Source organism: Poromitra crassiceps, assembly GCF_964638095.1.
Source record: "Poromitra crassiceps genome assembly, chromosome: 1".
Lineage (NCBI taxonomy): Eukaryota > Metazoa > Chordata > Actinopteri > Beryciformes > Melamphaidae > Poromitra > Poromitra crassiceps.
In genome coordinates this window covers 9,931,257-9,947,837 of record NC_139623.1, presented here as the reverse complement: position 1 = coordinate 9,947,837, position 16,581 = coordinate 9,931,257, and the positions used below count along the sequence as shown (strand labels likewise).

Sequence of the window (16,581 nt, the reverse complement as noted above, 5' to 3'; positions counted from 1 at the left end):
AGAGGAGAGAGAGTGTGATATCACAACACAAGAGAGGAGAGAGAGTGTGATATCACAACACAAGAGAGGAGAGAGAGTGTGATATCACAACACAAGAGAGGAGAGAGAGTGTGATATCACAACACAAGAGAGGAGAGAGAGTGTGATATCACAACACAAGAGAGGAGAGAGAGTGTGATATCACAACACAAGAGAGGAGAGAGAGATAGTGTGATATCACAACACAAGAGAGGAGAGAGAGTGTGATATCACAACACAAGAGAGGAGAGAGAGTGTGATATCACAACACAAGAGAGGAGAGAGAGTGTGATATCACAACACAAGAGAGGAGAGAGAGTGTGATATCACAACACAAGAGAGAGGAGAGAGAGTGTGATATCACAACACAAGAGAGAGGAGAGAGTGTGATATCACAACACAAGAGAGAGAGAGTGTGATATCACAACACAAGAGAGAGGAGAGAGAGTGTGATATCACAACACGAGAGGAGAGAGTGTGATATCACAACACAAGGGAGGAGAGAGAGTGTGATATCACAACACAAGAGAGAGGAGAGAGAGTGTGATATCACAACACAAGAGAGGAGAGAGAGTGTGATATCACAACACAAGAGAGGAGAGAGAGAGTGTGATATCACAACACAAGGGAGGAGAGAGAGTGTGATATCACAACACAAGAGAGAGGAGAGAGAGTGTGATATCACAACACAAGAGAGGAGAGAGAGTGTGATATCACAACACAAGAGAGGAGAGAGAGTGTGATATCACAACACAAGAGAGGAGAGAGAGTGTGATATCACAACACAAGAGAGGAGAGAGAGTGTGATATCACAACACAAGAGAGAGGAGAGAGAGTGTGATATCACAACACAAGAGAGAGGAGAGAGAGTGTGATATCACAACACAAGAGAGGAGAGAGAGTGTGATATCAAAACAGAAGCGCTCCATAACCTTCCGTAACCTTAAAAATATTCACCCCCCCTCCCTTTCCTCCCTATTGGCCGACACTCTCCCTGACCCCGCCCTCATCCAGAATTTCTGCCCCACTGAACTGGTTAACACATACAACCACACCCTCACCTCCTGTCTCAATCAACTCGCTCCCCCAAAAAACAAATCTGTCTCCTTCACTCACTCCGCCCCCTGGTACACCGACCATCTCCATCAGCTCAAATCCAAGGGCCGCCAACTTGAACGCCTTGCCCACAAAACCGGTCTCACTGTACATAAAGATCTCTTCAAAATCCACCAACAGCACTACAAGGAAGCTCTCAATAACGCACGCTCCTCCCACTATTCCTCCGTCATACAATCTGGCAGCAACAACCCAAGGACACTTTTTTCCACCATAAGCAAACTCCTCAAACCCATGGACACCATCTCCAACTCATTTACCGTCAGTCAATGCAACTCATTTCTCTCGCACTTTCAAACCAAAATCGACACCATTCACAATCAACTGGCCAAATCCTCCACCTCCATTGTCTCTGATCCGGAACCCGACCTCCCCCCGCCTCCAAACCCCCCGCTCTCATCCTTCTCTGAAATCACAGCATCCGACCTAACCACCATCATGACTGGCATGAAATCAACAACCTGCATCCTGGACCCCATCCCCTCCTCCCTAGTCAAGGCTTGCCTCCCCTCACTCTCTCCTCTGATCACTACCGTCATAAACTCCTCTCTGTCCACTGGCCTTGTACCCCCCGCCCTGAAACTCGCTGCCATTACACCACTGCTTAAAAAACCTGGACTAAACCCTGACAATCTCAACAACTTCCGCCCCATCTCCAACCTCCCCTTTCTGTCAAAAATTTTGGAACGAGCCGTTGCTTCCCAGTTGTCATCCCACCTTGAAACCAATAACCTGTACGAACCCTTTCAATCCGGCTTTCGCACAAAACACAGCACAGAAACCGCTCTATTAAAGGTCACCAATGACATACTACTTTCCGCTGACTCTGGTTCCCTCTCCATCCTCATCCTCCTTGACCTCAGCGCCGCCTTCGACACCATTAACCACTCCATCCTCATCTCTCGCCTCCAGTCCACCATTGGAATCACCGACACTGCCCTCTCCTGGTTCAAATCATACCTCTCCGACAGACACCAATTCATCTTCACCAATAACTCCAAATCCCCCGCTGCCCCAGTCCCCCACGGTGTCCCCCAGGGTTCAGTACTTGGTCCCCTACTATTTATCCTCTACATCCTACCACTTGGGCACATCCTCCGTAAACATGGCCTCCAATTCCACTGTTACGCAGATGACACACAGCTCTACCTTTCCACCAAGACCATCACTGCCGCCACCCACTCCACCCTCATCACCTGCCTCTCTGACATTAAAATCTGGATGCAAAACAACTTTCTGAAACTCAACTGTGACAAATCCGAAATCATTATCATTGGCCCAAATTCCCTCACCCGCTCCACCCAGGATTTCTCTGTCAACATTGACGGCTCCACTGTCACCCCCTCCACCCACGTCCGCAACCTTGGAATCATTCTCGACCCCACCCTCTCCTTCATCCCGCATGTCAACCAGATCACCAAATCCGCCTTCTTTCACCTCAGGAACATTGCCCGTCTACGCCCCTCACTATCCTTCTCTGCTGCCGAAACACTGACTCACGCTTTCATCACATCCCGACTGGACTACTGCAACAGCATTCTATACGGCACACCCACCAAAACCCTCAAAAAACTCCAATACGTCCAAAACTCCGCTGCCCGCATGCTCACCTCCACCCGCCGCTCCGACCACATCACCCCCATCCTCCACGATCTCCACTGGCCCCCCCATCACGTACAGGATTCAATTCAAATTATTACTCATCACCTTCAAAGCCCTCAACAACCTGGCCCCCTCCTATCTCTCTGACCTCCTTCACCTCCATAAGCCTACCCGTCGCCTCAGGTCCGCAGATGCTAACCTTCTCCAAACCACCAGAACGAAGCTCCGGACCTGGGGCGACAGGGCCTTCGCTGCAGCTGCCCCCACCCTCTGGAACGCCCTCCCCAGCCATATCCGTCAAGCAGACACTCTGTCATCATTTAAACACGCCCTCAAAACCCACCTTTTCACCCTTGCTTTCAACCCATGAACTCCTCCCTCTCTCACCTTTTATTTATTTTCTTTATTTATTTTCTTCTCTTTTCTTAAGTTATGGTATTATATTGTTTTGTATTGTGAAGCGTCTTTGAGCATTTGGAAAAGCGCTATATAAATCCGATGTATTATTATTATATCACAACACAAGAGAGAGGAGAGAGAGTGTGATATCACAACACAAGAGAGGAGAGAGAGTGTGATATCACAACACAAGAGAGGAGAGAGAGTGTGATATCACAACACAAGAGAGGAGAGAGAGTGTGATATCACAACACAAGAGAGGAGAGAGTGTGATATCACAACACAAGAGAGGAGAGAGAGTGTGATATCACAACACAAGAGAGGAGAGAGAGTGTGATATCACAACACAAGAGAGGAGAGAGAGTGTGATATCACAACACAAGAGAGGAGAGAGAGTGTGATATCACAACACAAGAGAGGAGAGAGAGAGAGTGTGATATCACAACACAAGAGAGAGGAGAGAGAGTGTGATATCACAACACAAGAGAGGAGAGAGAGTGTGATATCACAACACAAGGGAGGAGAGAGAGTGTGATATCACAACACAAGAGAGAGGAGAGAGTGTGTGATATCACAACACAAGAGAGGAGAGAGAGTGTGATATCACAACACAAGGGAGGAGAGAGAGTGTGATATCACAACACAAGAGAGAGGAGAGAGAGTGTGATATCACAACACAAGAGAGGAGAGAGAGTGTGATATCAGAACACAAGAGAGAGGAGAGAGAGTGTGATATCACAACACAAGAGAGGAGAGAGAGTGTGATATCACAACACAAGAGAGGAGAGAGAGTGTGATATCACAACACAAGAGAGAGGAGAGAGAGTGTGATATCACAACACAAGAGAGGAGAGAGAGTGTGATATCACAACACAAGAGAGGAGAGAGAGTGTGATATCACAACACAAGAGAGGAGAGAGAGTGTGATATCACAACACAAGAGAGGAGAGAGAGTGTGATATCACAACACAAGAGAGGAGAGAGAGTGTGATATCACAACACAAGAGAGGAGAGAGAGTGTGATATCACAACACAAGAGAGAGGAGAGAGAGTGTGATATCACAACACAAGAGAGGAGAGAGAGTGTGATATCACAACACAAGAGAGAGGAGAGAGAGTGTGATATCACAACACAAGAGAGAGAAGAGAGAGTGTGATATCACAACACAAGAGAGGAGAGAGAGTGTGATATCACAACACAAGGGAGGAGAGAGAGTGTGATATCACAACACAAGAGAGAGGAGAGAGAGTGTGATATCACAACACAAGAGAGAGAAGAGAGAGTGTGATATCACAACACAAGAGAGGAGAGAGAGTGTGATATCACAACACAAGAGAGGAGAGAGAGTGTGATATCACAACACAAGAGAGGAGAGAGAGTGTGATATCACAACACAAGAGAGGAGAGAGAGTGTGATATCACAACACAAGAGAGGAGAGAGAGTGTGATATCACAACACAAGAGAGGAGAGAGAGTGTGATATCACAACCCAGAAAAACACAGCCAGAAAGCTGATATTGGGCTTTAGGACACACATTTGTGGGTTCCTTCCTACACTCCAAAACAGCGTTCCTTCTTTGACTTACCCTCGTAAGTGCAGTAGTAGAAGACATTGAGGGCTTCCACTGCTTCTTCGCCTCTCTGCTTGCAGCCAAAGATCAGGTCAATCCACTCGTGGAGGTGACTGGACACATGCTCACACTCCTAGGGAAACGTACAACGACAAACCTGCTGTCAAGTGTGGATAGTTGTTGTCATTGTATATATTAACAACAAGATAAATGCATTTGTATACAGCTTGAAGTAAAGTGAGCATGATTACATTACATATTACATTACGTCATTTGGCAGACGCTTTTATCCAAAGCGACTTACAATAACACATTTTTTGTCAGCAATAGAGCAATCAACTATGGAGCACAGTCTATGACAACTACAACTTCTGAAGGAACAGTGGTACAAGTTTAGGTTAGTGGTACAAGGTTTTTTTTTTTTTTTTTTAATAAGGAAAGAGAGAGAACGAAGTTAGATCAAGAAGGGCCCAGATGGAGCCTGAAAAGGTGTGTCTTTAGTCTTTTCCGAAAGATCGGCAGTGATTCAGCTGTCCTGACCGAAGGTGGAATGATTGATAGCCTTGGTGTGTTTGCACCGTCTCACCAGAGCTTTCCTATGCTTCTTGATGAAGTCTTCTCTCGAGGTGGCCCAGCGAGGCAGCAGAACATCCGTCACCGTGTCTTGAGACATCTGCAGGCTGCCCAGGTCAAAGCCTGCAACAAGCATACAGCAACAAACAAGCATTAGATCACAAATATTGTTGGAATGAGTACGGTTCACCCACATCCCCTCGAACGCCCCCCTGTGTTTTGGGATCACATATCCTACAAGCCAACGAGCACATTCAGCGGAGGAGTGATGTCGTCCAGGACACCACGGCTTGAAGCTGCTCAGGAAGCAGCAGCCAAATAGCATCGGAGCAGGAAGAAAAGAGCAAGTTAGAGGCTATTGCATTATGATACTATAATTCAGGTAATATAATAAGGTTTATAATCAGTTAAATATAAGTGATAATCAGGTTTTGTTTATGTGTTTAATAGATTATAAGTTGCAATCAATGTGTTCTAAATGTGTCTGGTGGATAAATATGAAACTGTGTAAATGTACAGTTAAAACGTTATGGGTTTCACACACGCACGCACGCACGCACGCACGCACACACACACACACACACACACACACACACACACACACACACACACACACACACACACACACACACACACACACACACACACACACACACACACACACACACACACACACACACACACACACACACACACACACAGGGCCTGTGGGGTAATCATGATGTGTGACACACAGGGCCTGTGGGGTAATCATGATGTGTGTGTCAATGTGCACGCATCCAGCGCATGGGATGCAGCAGAGCCAGAGAGTGAACACTCACGTGTAGGATGTACAATTCACGTGCGTGTATCTGGAATCATAGATAAGACTTATAACCATGGGTAAGATGGTAGGCTATGTAAGGTGTCAATGATCAATAATCAGTAACCGATGATCAGTAATCAGATACAATAATTAGAGAATGTATAACAGTCACTGTATGATCAATAGAATTATGTGTGGGCCTTGGGGTTAGCTACTGTAAAGGCCTCAAGTGGTTTGAGGAAGTGGCAGGTCACTCAGACAAAGACAGTGGTTACCAAATTGATGTGGCCATGTTTCAAGGGAAAGTTATGAGTGTTGTGATGCATTTTTGCCCTGAACGGGGTAAGTCACAAAGGAGTAAGGTGAACCGGCGGACGCGGCCTGAGGCGACCTGGCACAAAGGTTAAGCAGCGGGTACGGCCTGGGGCGACCTAACACAAACCATATTTGGGGTGGCAGGAGGAAGTGAGAGTAAATGCAGAAGTGGTATGGAATCAGAAGTCCGGATCGGAAGGTGCAGGTGTGAAAAATAGGGTGTTGGCAGGAAGTTACAACTTGTATGAGGTTAAAAGTGTTGCAAAAACCACGGTGACTTTGCCAAAAATCACTATAAATAGTAGGGGTGCACCGATCACGTTTTTTGCCACCGATCACCGATTGCCTATGGGAAATATCTGCCCAACCAATCATCGACCGATCACCGATTACCGATCACCGATCACCGATATATAAACTCCTCAAAGAAAGTTTGGAAACGTTATTTTAGGTCGATTATCTCTCCCCTTTATTAATACCAATTGGCATTGTATTTTATATCGTTGGAAAACCTGATTAGTGATAGGGCTTTTTTTTATAAAAAAAAATAATAATAATAATAATATAAAAAAATGGCCAATCGCCGATCACATATTTGAGGTCAAAATCGGCCGATACAGATTGCTTGCCGATCGATCGGTGCACCCCTAATAAATAGCCTGGAAAAATGCATCAGAGGCCAGTCGATTCATCGGACGGTGGATGCCCTGTGCAAATTTCCAGCCAACCAGAAGCAGACATGGGAAACGGACTCTGCCAGGAAGGAGAACCAGTCAGCCAGACTTATCCGAGAGAGGAGAGGAGTTTCTTAACCATCTAAGAAGGCTCAGAAAGAAGGCGTAAGAGGAGTAGTAAACCGGCTCGGTACACTGTACGTACGGCGTATCCGAGCAATATTAACAATATATAAACACGCTGTCACCCATACCACTCAGGGCTAAAACAAATCAGATGAATTTGCTTTCCAAACAGCCAGTTTCCCCCTGATAGCTTCTGAAGTCAGCTTCCTCACCGTTCATGTTCTGCAGGAACTCTGGGAAGTAGAAGAACTCTGGGATGAGTTCTTTGACGTCGGCGGGGCTCTCCATGCGAGCCAGCCAGGCTGCTGTCACCGAGTGGAACTGCCTGTCTGCACAGTCAAACCTAAACACAGACACGGCTGCCAGTGAGCAGAGAATACCAACAAACAAGCTCAATTACATTTCTTTTCTTTCTTCTTTCCAGTCACCACACCCACCTGCCGCTCTGCAGCTGGATGTGCAGGGTGGTGAACGGCTCCATGCGGATCATGTAGTGCATGACTCCCGCTGCATTAGAGTAGTGTGTGCCATAGTGGAACTTGTCGATGGTGCCTGTCGGATCTTCAAAGCTCTCATACCTAGTGGGCGAGAGAGGGAAAAATGCTTAAAAAGTACAGGCTACACACCGAATAATATTACACCATATTACAGTAAATTTTCTCACCATTACCAGAACCGGTGAGTACCACTTACTTCTCTCTGACGTTCTGTGCGTGGCGGGGGTTGACCACACCGATGGGTTTGGACAAATCTCTGAACACCGCTGGGTCCTCAAGATCCAGAACTGGAGAGGAGTAGTCACACAGAATCCAGGGGAACTGGAGAGAGAGACGGACACAACAGCTCATACTGTAAGTCTGTCATACAGTGGGCATAAAAGGTTGAGCGGCACTTGTCTTTTTCATGTATTTATTTATGCTGATGATATTGGCAGTAGCACACACTCACCACAGGGTACTGGGACAGGTCGTTGTACGTGCGTCCAGCGATGGTGTTCAGTTGCATCAGATACTCGAAATTGGAGATTTCTCTGCATACCCATTTCTGTTGAAAACACCAACATTAGAATGGTCTCAAATATATTTTAAGTCCATTCAAACAATAATTCTCAGCTGCGTAGAGTGGACTCAAAGAACCTGTGTGAGCCCAGATGCCTTCAGTAGCTCCTGGGGGGAGCGGGAGCCAAAGTAGAAGAGGTTGGGAGGCCGCAGCCCTAGGATCCTGGAATACACCTTGTTCCGCACCTAGGAATTCATACATAAGAAAATCAGTTCTTAAAATAGGACTTTCACCACACCATCATTTCCACACCATCTATTTCAGGGGTTCCCAAAGTTTTCAGACCCCACACACACACACGCACACGCACAAGCACACGCACGCGCGCACACACACCAACATTACGCTGTGAAATACAGGACCCCTTTCAAAATGTGTTTTCCCTGTGTTACTTAGCCACCTTCCTGACAAGCTAGCACGACATGGTTGGGACCAATCGATGCCTGAGGTCTTCTAGTTTCATATGATACCAGAAACTTTGGCTTTAAAACTGAGCCTTTGAAAGCAAATTTTCAAAATGGTGATTTTCTAAAATATCGCGATATTTCAGAAAATCAGCCCAAGCCTACTCCTCAAGGTTATTGTGTATATGTGGAAGCAGTGGGAGTGGTCCCTCAGACATTTGGTTTGGTACATAGTGTTACTTTGTCTAAAAACTGTCTGTAAAAAAGAAAACAAAGTTTTGCCCTGTGGACCACAGTTTGGGAACCAATGATCCATTTCATTCTAGTAAAGCAAAGCCGAAATACTTCAATTGAGCTGGATTTGAGCATCACCTTCTTCCTGAAGTTGATGAAGTAGTGAGCCTGGTCTATGAAGAAGAGCTCCAGAGCTGAGCGCCGCAGGTTGTAGCGCCTCAAATGGACTTCTCTTAGCTGGGACAGAGGTCTCTTGAAATCAAACCCTATTCCTGAAGGAACAGATATTATTCACTACTGATAGAATAATTGCAAAGACATGAAATGAAAACTTCCTCAGTTTATGTTTATAATCAGATGTGTTCCCTACCTTCCTCAGTTTATGTTTATAATCAGATGTGTTCCCTACCTTCCTCAGTGTATGTTTATAATCAGATGTGTTCCCTACCTTCCTCAGTTTATGTTTATAATCAGATGTGTTCCCTACCTTCCTCAGTGTATGTTTATAATCAGATGTGTTCCCTACCTTCCTCAGTGTATGTTCATAATCAGATGTGTTCCCTACCTTCCTCAGTTTATGTTTATAATCAGATGTGTTCCCTACCTTCCTCAGTTTATGTTTATAATCAGATGTGTTCCCTACCTTCCTCAGTGTATGTTTATAATCAGATGTGTTCCCTACCTTCCTCAGTTTATGTTTATAATCAGATGTGTTCCCTACCTTCCTCAGTTTATGTTTATAATCAGATGTGTTCCCTACCTTCCTCAGTGTATGTTCATAATCAGATGTGTTCCCTACCTTCCTCAGTTTATGTTTATAATCAGATGTGTTCCCTACCTTCCTCAGTTTATGTTTATAATCAGATGTGTTCCCTACCTTCCTCAGTGTATGTTTATAATCAGATGTGTTCCCTACCTTCCTCAGTTTATGTTTATAATCAGATGTGTTCCCTACCTTCCTCAGTTTATGTTTATAATCAGATGTGTTCCCTACCTTCCTCAGTTTATGTTTATAATCAGATGTGTTCCCTACCTTCCTCAGTTTATGTTCATAATCAGATGGGTTCCCTACCTTCCTCAGTGTATGTTCATAATCAGATGGGTTCCCTACCTTCCTCATTGTATGTTCATAATCAGATGTGTTCCCTACCTTCCTTTGTGTATGTTCATAATCAGATGGGTTCCCTACCTTCCTTTGTTTATGTTTATAATCAGATGTGTTCCCTACCTTCCTCAGTGTATGTTTATAATCAGATGTGTCCCCTACCTTCCTCAGTTTATGTTTATAATCAGATGGGTTCCCTACCTTCCTTTGTGTATGTTCATAATCAGATGTGCTCCCTACCTTCCTCAGTGTATGTTCATAATCAGATGTGTCCCCTACCTTCCTCAGTTTATGTTTATAATCAGATGGGTTCCCTACCTTCCTCAGTTTATGTTTATAATCAGATGGGTTCCCTACCTTCCTTTGTGTATGTTCATAATCAGATGTGCTCCCTACCTTCCTCAGTGTATGTTTATAATCAGATGTGTCCCCTACCTTCCTCAGTGTATGTTCATAATCAGATGTGTTCCCTACCTTCCTCAGTTTATGTTTATAATCAGATGTGTCCCCTACCTTCCTCAGTTTATGTTTATAATCAGATGTGTTCCCTACCTTCCTCAGTTTATGTTTATAATCAGATGTGTGCCCTACCTTCCTCAGTGTATGTTTATAATCAGATGTGTTCCCTACCTTCCTCAGTGTATGTTTATAATCAGATGTGTTCCCTACCTTCCTCAGTTTATGTTTATAATCAGATGTGTTCCCTACCTTCCTCAGTGTATGTTTATAATCAGATGTGTTCCCTACCTTCCTCAGTTTATGTTTATAATCAGATGTGTTCCCTACCTTCCTCAGTTTATGTTTATAATCAGATGTGTTCCCTACCTTCCTCAGTGTATGTTTATAATCAGATGTGTTCCCTACCTTCCTCAGTTTATGTTTATAATCAGATGTGTTCCCTACCTTCCTCAGTGTATGTTTATAATCAGATGTGTTCCCTACCTTCCTCAGTGTATGTTCATAATCAGATGTGTTCCCTACCTTCCTCAGTTTATGTTTATAATCAGATGTGTTCCCTACCTTCCTCAGTGTATGTTCATAATCAGATGTGTTCCCTACCTTCCTCAGTGTATGTTCATAATCAGATGTGTTCCCTACCTTCCTCAGTGTATGTTTATAATCAGATGTGTTCCCTACCTTCCTCAGTTTATGTTTATAATCAGATGTGTTCCCTACCTTCCTCAGTGTATGTTTATAATCAGATGTGTTCCCTACCTTCCTCAGTGTATGTTCATAATCAGATGTGTTCCCTACCTTCCTCAGTTTATGTTTATAATCAGATGTGTTCCCTACCTTCCTCAGTTTATGTTTATAATCAGATGTGTTCCCTACCTTCCTCAGTGTATGTTTATAATCAGATGTGTTCCCTACCTTCCTCAGTTTATGTTTATAATCAGATGTGTTCCCTACCTTCCTCAGTGTATGTTTATAATCAGATGTGTTCCCTACCTTCCTCAGTTTATGTTTATAATCAGATGTGTTCCCTACCTTCCTCAGTGTATGTTCATAATCAGATGTGTTCCCTACCTTCCTCAGTTTATGTTTATAATCAGATGTGTTCCCTACCTTCCTCAGTTTATGTTTATAATCAGATGTGTTCCCTACCTTCCTCAGTGTATGTTTATAATCAGATGTGTTCCCTACCTTCCTCAGTTTATGTTTATAATCAGATGTGTTCCCTACCTTCCTCAGTGTATGTTTATAATCAGATGTGTTCCCTACCTTCCTCAGTTTATGTTTATAATCAGATGTGTTCCCTACCTTCCTCAGTTTATGTTTATAATCAGATGTGTTCCCTACCTTCCTCAGTGTATGTTTATAATCAGATGTGTTCCCTACCTTCCTCAGTTTATGTTTATAATCAGATGTGTTCCCTACCTTCCTCAGTTTATGTTTATAATCAGATGTGTTCCCTACCTTCCTCAGTTTATGTTTATAATCAGATGTGTTCCCTACCTTCCTCAGTGTATGTTCATAATGAGATGTGTTCCCTACCTTCCTCAGTGTATGTTTATAATCAGATGTGTTCCCTACCTTCCTCAGTGTATGTTTATAATCAGATGTGTTCCCTACCTTCCTCAGTTTATGTTTATAATCAGATGTGTTCCCTACCTTCCTCAGTGTATGTTCATAATCAGATGTGTTCCCTACCTTCCTCAGTTTATGTTTATAATCAGATGTGTTCCCTACCTTCCTCAGTGTATGTTTATAATCAGATGTGTTCCCTACCTTCCTCAGTGTATGTTTATAATCAGATGTGTTCCCTACCTTCCTCAGTTTATGTTTATAATCAGATGTGTTCCCTACCTTCCTCAGTTTATGTTTATAATCAGATGTGTTCCCTACCTTCCTCAGTTTATGTTTATAATCAGATGTGTTCCCTACCTTCCTCAGTGTATGTTTATAATCAGATGTGTTCCCTACCTTCCTCAGTGTATGTTTATAATCAGATGTGTTCCCTACCTTCCTCAGTGTATGTTTATAATCAGATGTGTTCCCTACCTTCCTCAGTGTATGTTCATAATCAGATGTGTTCCCTACCTTCCTCAGTTTATGTTTATAATCAGATGGGTTCCCTACCTTCCTCAGTTTATGTTTATAATCAGATGTGTTCCCTACCTTCCTCAGTGTATGTTCATAATCAGATGTGTTCCCTACCTTCCTCAGTTTATGTTTATAATCAGATGTGTTCCCTACCTTCCTCAGTTTATGTTTATAATCAGATGTGTTCCCTACCTTCCTCAGTGTATGTTTATAATCAGATGTGTTCCCTACCTTCCTCAGTTTATGTTTATAATCAGATGTGTTCCCTACCTTCCTCAGTTTATGTTTATAATCAGATGTGTTCCCTACCTTCCTCAGTTTATGTTTATAATCAGATGTGTTCCCTACCTTCCTCAGTGTATGTTCATAATGAGATGTGTTCCCTACCTTCCTCAGTGTATGTTTATAATCAGATGTGTTCCCTACCTTCCTCAGTGTATGTTTATAATCAGATGTGTTCCCTACCTTCCTCAGTTTATGTTTATAATCAGATGTGTTCCCTACCTTCCTCAGTGTATGTTCATAATCAGATGTGTTCCCTACCTTCCTCAGTTTATGTTTATAATCAGATGTGTTCCCTACCTTCCTCAGTGTATGTTTATAATCAGATGTGTTCCCTACCTTCCTCAGTGTATGTTTATAATCAGATGTGTTCCCTACCTTCCTCAGTTTATGTTTATAATCAGATGTGTTCCCTACCTTCCTCAGTTTATGTTTATAATCAGATGTGTTCCCTACCTTCCTCAGTTTATGTTTATAATCAGATGTGTTCCCTACCTTCCTCAGTGTATGTTTATAATCAGATGTGTTCCCTACCTTCCTCAGTGTATGTTTATAATCAGATGTGTTCCCTACCTTCCTCAGTGTATGTTTATAATCAGATGTGTTCCCTACCTTCCTCAGTGTATGTTCATAATCAGATGTGTTCCCTACCTTCCTCAGTTTATGTTTATAATCAGATGGGTTCCCTACCTTCCTCAGTTTATGTTTATAATCAGATGTGTTCCCTACCTTCCTCAGTGTATGTTCATAATCAGATGTGTTCCCTACCTTCCTCAGTTTATGTTTATAATCAGATGTGTTCCCTACCTTCCTCAGTTTATGTTTATAATCAGATGTGTTCCCTACCTTCCTCAGTGTATGTTTATAATCAGATGTGTTCCCTACCTTCCTCAGTGTATGTTTATAATCAGATGTGTTCCCTACCTTCCTCAGTGTATGTTTATAATCAGATGTGTTCCCTGCCTTCCTCAGTGTATGTTTATAATCAGATGTGTTCCCTACCTTCCTCAGTGTATGTTTATAATCAGATGTGTTCCCTACCTTCCTCTGTCTCCTCTTTCTCACTGCTGCCGTCATAGAAGTAAAGGTGGTGTGTTGTAACCTCCAGACGACCAGGGACAACAGCCACAATGGTGATGAGCTCACAGTCCTCTGACAGAACCAGCTTCTCCTTCTGACTCTCGTCCTCTCCCTCCACCCTAAAGTCAAAGACAAATTACGCCTAGATCTGATGTCCTTTCAATTTATTGGCACAGTAACAGTCTATTTACAAAAATCAAGGTTCCCCCACTCACTTGGACTCATACATTCAAAGACTTTTCAAATACTTTCAAGGTTTGTTTGGTGAAATTCAAGGACTCAAAATTGCTGTGTTTTGGAGTGAGACATGCCATTGGTCAAAACTAGACATAGAGGCCTCATTCATTCATTGAAATCATTCTTAAAACTGCTGCCATATCAAAGCAAGTGTGCATCATCAGGTTTCCTTCAGGATAAGAAGTGTTGATCCTAGAGAGAGGTCCAGAGAGCTATGACATGATGAGGAAATTGGATGCTTATTATATTCTTCTCAAATCCCAAAACTTTAGAAGATGTTCAAGGCCTGTGGGAGCCCCTGAAATATGTTGTCATAATCAGAATCTGGCACAAATGCTGTGGGAATTGGCAACGGATGAGAGGCTCACTTGTTATCCAAAGAGACGAGGTCTTCCTCTCCTAACTGATCATCCTCCATGTCACTCACTTTCGCTTCCTTGGCCACAGCCAATGGGAGTGGTTCAGAGCTACGAGGGCTGTCAGCTCCTGTTGTTGGGAAGAGCACAAGAAGCAATGAAAACATCCTCAGTTGGACATCGGCAGCGTCCCGCCTTGTTTGTTCATGTATTCAGGGGGAGTCCCAGTGTCATACCCATGTTGTCCCTGAAGGCGCTGGCCTCACTGTGCGTGTCATAGTTGTAGTTGGGCACAAGTTTGAGACGCATCTTTGAATAGGTCTCAGCATTGGACAATATCCACTTCACCTCTGGCTGAACCCTGAAGTCAAAAATCAATGGGAACAATTACAATACAGCATGTCCTGGGTAGCAAGGTACAGCAACAGAGAGGAAGGCCTGGCACAACACAGTGTTCCTGCTTTATACAGAATCTAATCACAAAATCCATATACAGGTCATACACAAATAAATTGGGTGTGTGCAGAACCCTCTTTCTTTATATGTGTATCATACCAAAACCTCACACAAATTGTTGCTATATATTTACTTTTACAATAGATTTTTTTCATATGGGTAAAAAAGAAAAATCGATCTTGGAAGCCATTGCCGATTCACAATTTCCATTCAGATGTAGTGAAGTGTGAATTCTTGTCCTGTGAGAATTAAAAAGAAAAAAGAAAAAAAGATGCTGGTTGAGAGCCGGAGGTTTTCATACCTTTCTGCCCACGCTCCTCTCTCACTGGTCAGAAGCCTGCGGAGGGACTTCCAGTGGTGCCACACCACCCCCTGCTGGCTGGAGCACTGCTTCTGCCAGCAGAGGTACCTGTTGTTCTCACTACGCACTCGCTTCAGATAGGGGTCCACTATCACCTCCTGCTTTCACACACACACACACACACACACACACACACACACACACACACACACACACACACACACACACACACACACACACACACATGCACACACAAACACACACATGCACACACAAACACACACACCATCAGATGAGTAATCTGAAAAGTTAACATTGCAAGTCAACATTTAGGCCATGTAGTTTGTAATGAATGTAGCCTAAAAGTTGCCATAACCTGAAACTTGTTTTTGCTGTCTGATCGCTCTTTATCCCGTCTAAAAGCTGTGCTCATCAGGTCATCAAAGCAGGAATTCCAGAAATTGGACATGATGTCATGGCTCCTTCCAAACGTGTCCAGCTCATATTGCTCCATGGTGGGCTGAACCTAAACACGGTCACACTATATGTTAGACATGTGAAACAGAGCAATTCTCAATGTACTAAAAGTGAGAAACAGGAGAGTACAGCGTGCGCGCACACACACACACACACACACACACACACACACACACACACACACACACACACACACACACACACACACACACACACACACAGTTTTTGTTATCTAATGGACTTGGTAAGACTTATTTGACTTTTTTGTTTAATTTAAGTGATGTAACCGCCACAGTTTTTATTGGCCATTATTTCCATTATTTCTTTGTCATTATATCAATATAACTGGCTCTGTATGAAGGTTATCGCATGTATTATTCATGCATTATTTCTTTGTTCTTGCCATCTGCTTATTTATTTATTATACCTATAGATACAGTTACATTTAAAATACATACATTGATAGCATCACTGTATACATAAATCTATAGCGAAAACACAAGCTGAATAAGCTCTAAACATACACACACACACACACACACACACACACACACACACACAAATAGTGTCTGAGAAAAGCAGGCTGGGGTGTAAGTCAAAACTGTGGCGTCCGCCAAAGTGATGCCATGCTGGCTAATGTATTGTGGGATCTGTATACACAAGTCATCTAAACAAAACAGATTTATGAGCATGCACTGTCACACAGACCAGTGATAAATCTCCCAATAAACTAGTGGGGAGCGTGTGTGTGTTTGGATTCAATTCACAAAATCTCTTAGCTTTGAGTTCAAGCATAAACTGATCTTTTCCTCAAATACACTGCAGGTCAGATAAAAAAGATTTAGA

The 16,581-nt window shown here is 43.2% G+C and overlaps 1 protein-coding gene across 4 annotated transcripts in view; it reads right to left on the bottom strand.

Annotated features, from left to right (window-relative positions):
• The window catches only part of nbeal2 (neurobeachin-like 2), a 75,417-nt gene that overhangs the window by 11,899 nt on the left and 46,937 nt on the right, over nt 1-16,581 (bottom strand). For all 4 annotated transcript variants that reach the window (XM_083645617.1, XM_083645618.1, XM_083645619.1 and 1 more), the window contains 13 exons: nt 15,635-15,784; nt 15,259-15,416; nt 14,738-14,862; nt 14,514-14,631; nt 13,870-14,027; nt 9,036-9,169; nt 8,337-8,444; nt 8,149-8,244; nt 7,894-8,018; nt 7,638-7,778; nt 7,413-7,543; nt 5,294-5,403; nt 4,723-4,840 (listed from right to left, as the gene is read on the bottom strand). In XM_083645617.1, coding sequence (XP_083501743.1) covers nt 4,723-4,840; nt 5,294-5,403; nt 7,413-7,543; nt 7,638-7,778; nt 7,894-8,018; nt 8,149-8,244; nt 8,337-8,444; nt 9,036-9,169; nt 13,870-14,027; nt 14,514-14,631; nt 14,738-14,862; nt 15,259-15,416; nt 15,635-15,784 — 1,672 coding nt within the window. The remainder of the gene's footprint in view (nt 1-4,722; nt 4,841-5,293; nt 5,404-7,412; nt 7,544-7,637; nt 7,779-7,893; nt 8,019-8,148; nt 8,245-8,336; nt 8,445-9,035; nt 9,170-13,869; nt 14,028-14,513; nt 14,632-14,737; nt 14,863-15,258; nt 15,417-15,634; nt 15,785-16,581) is intronic.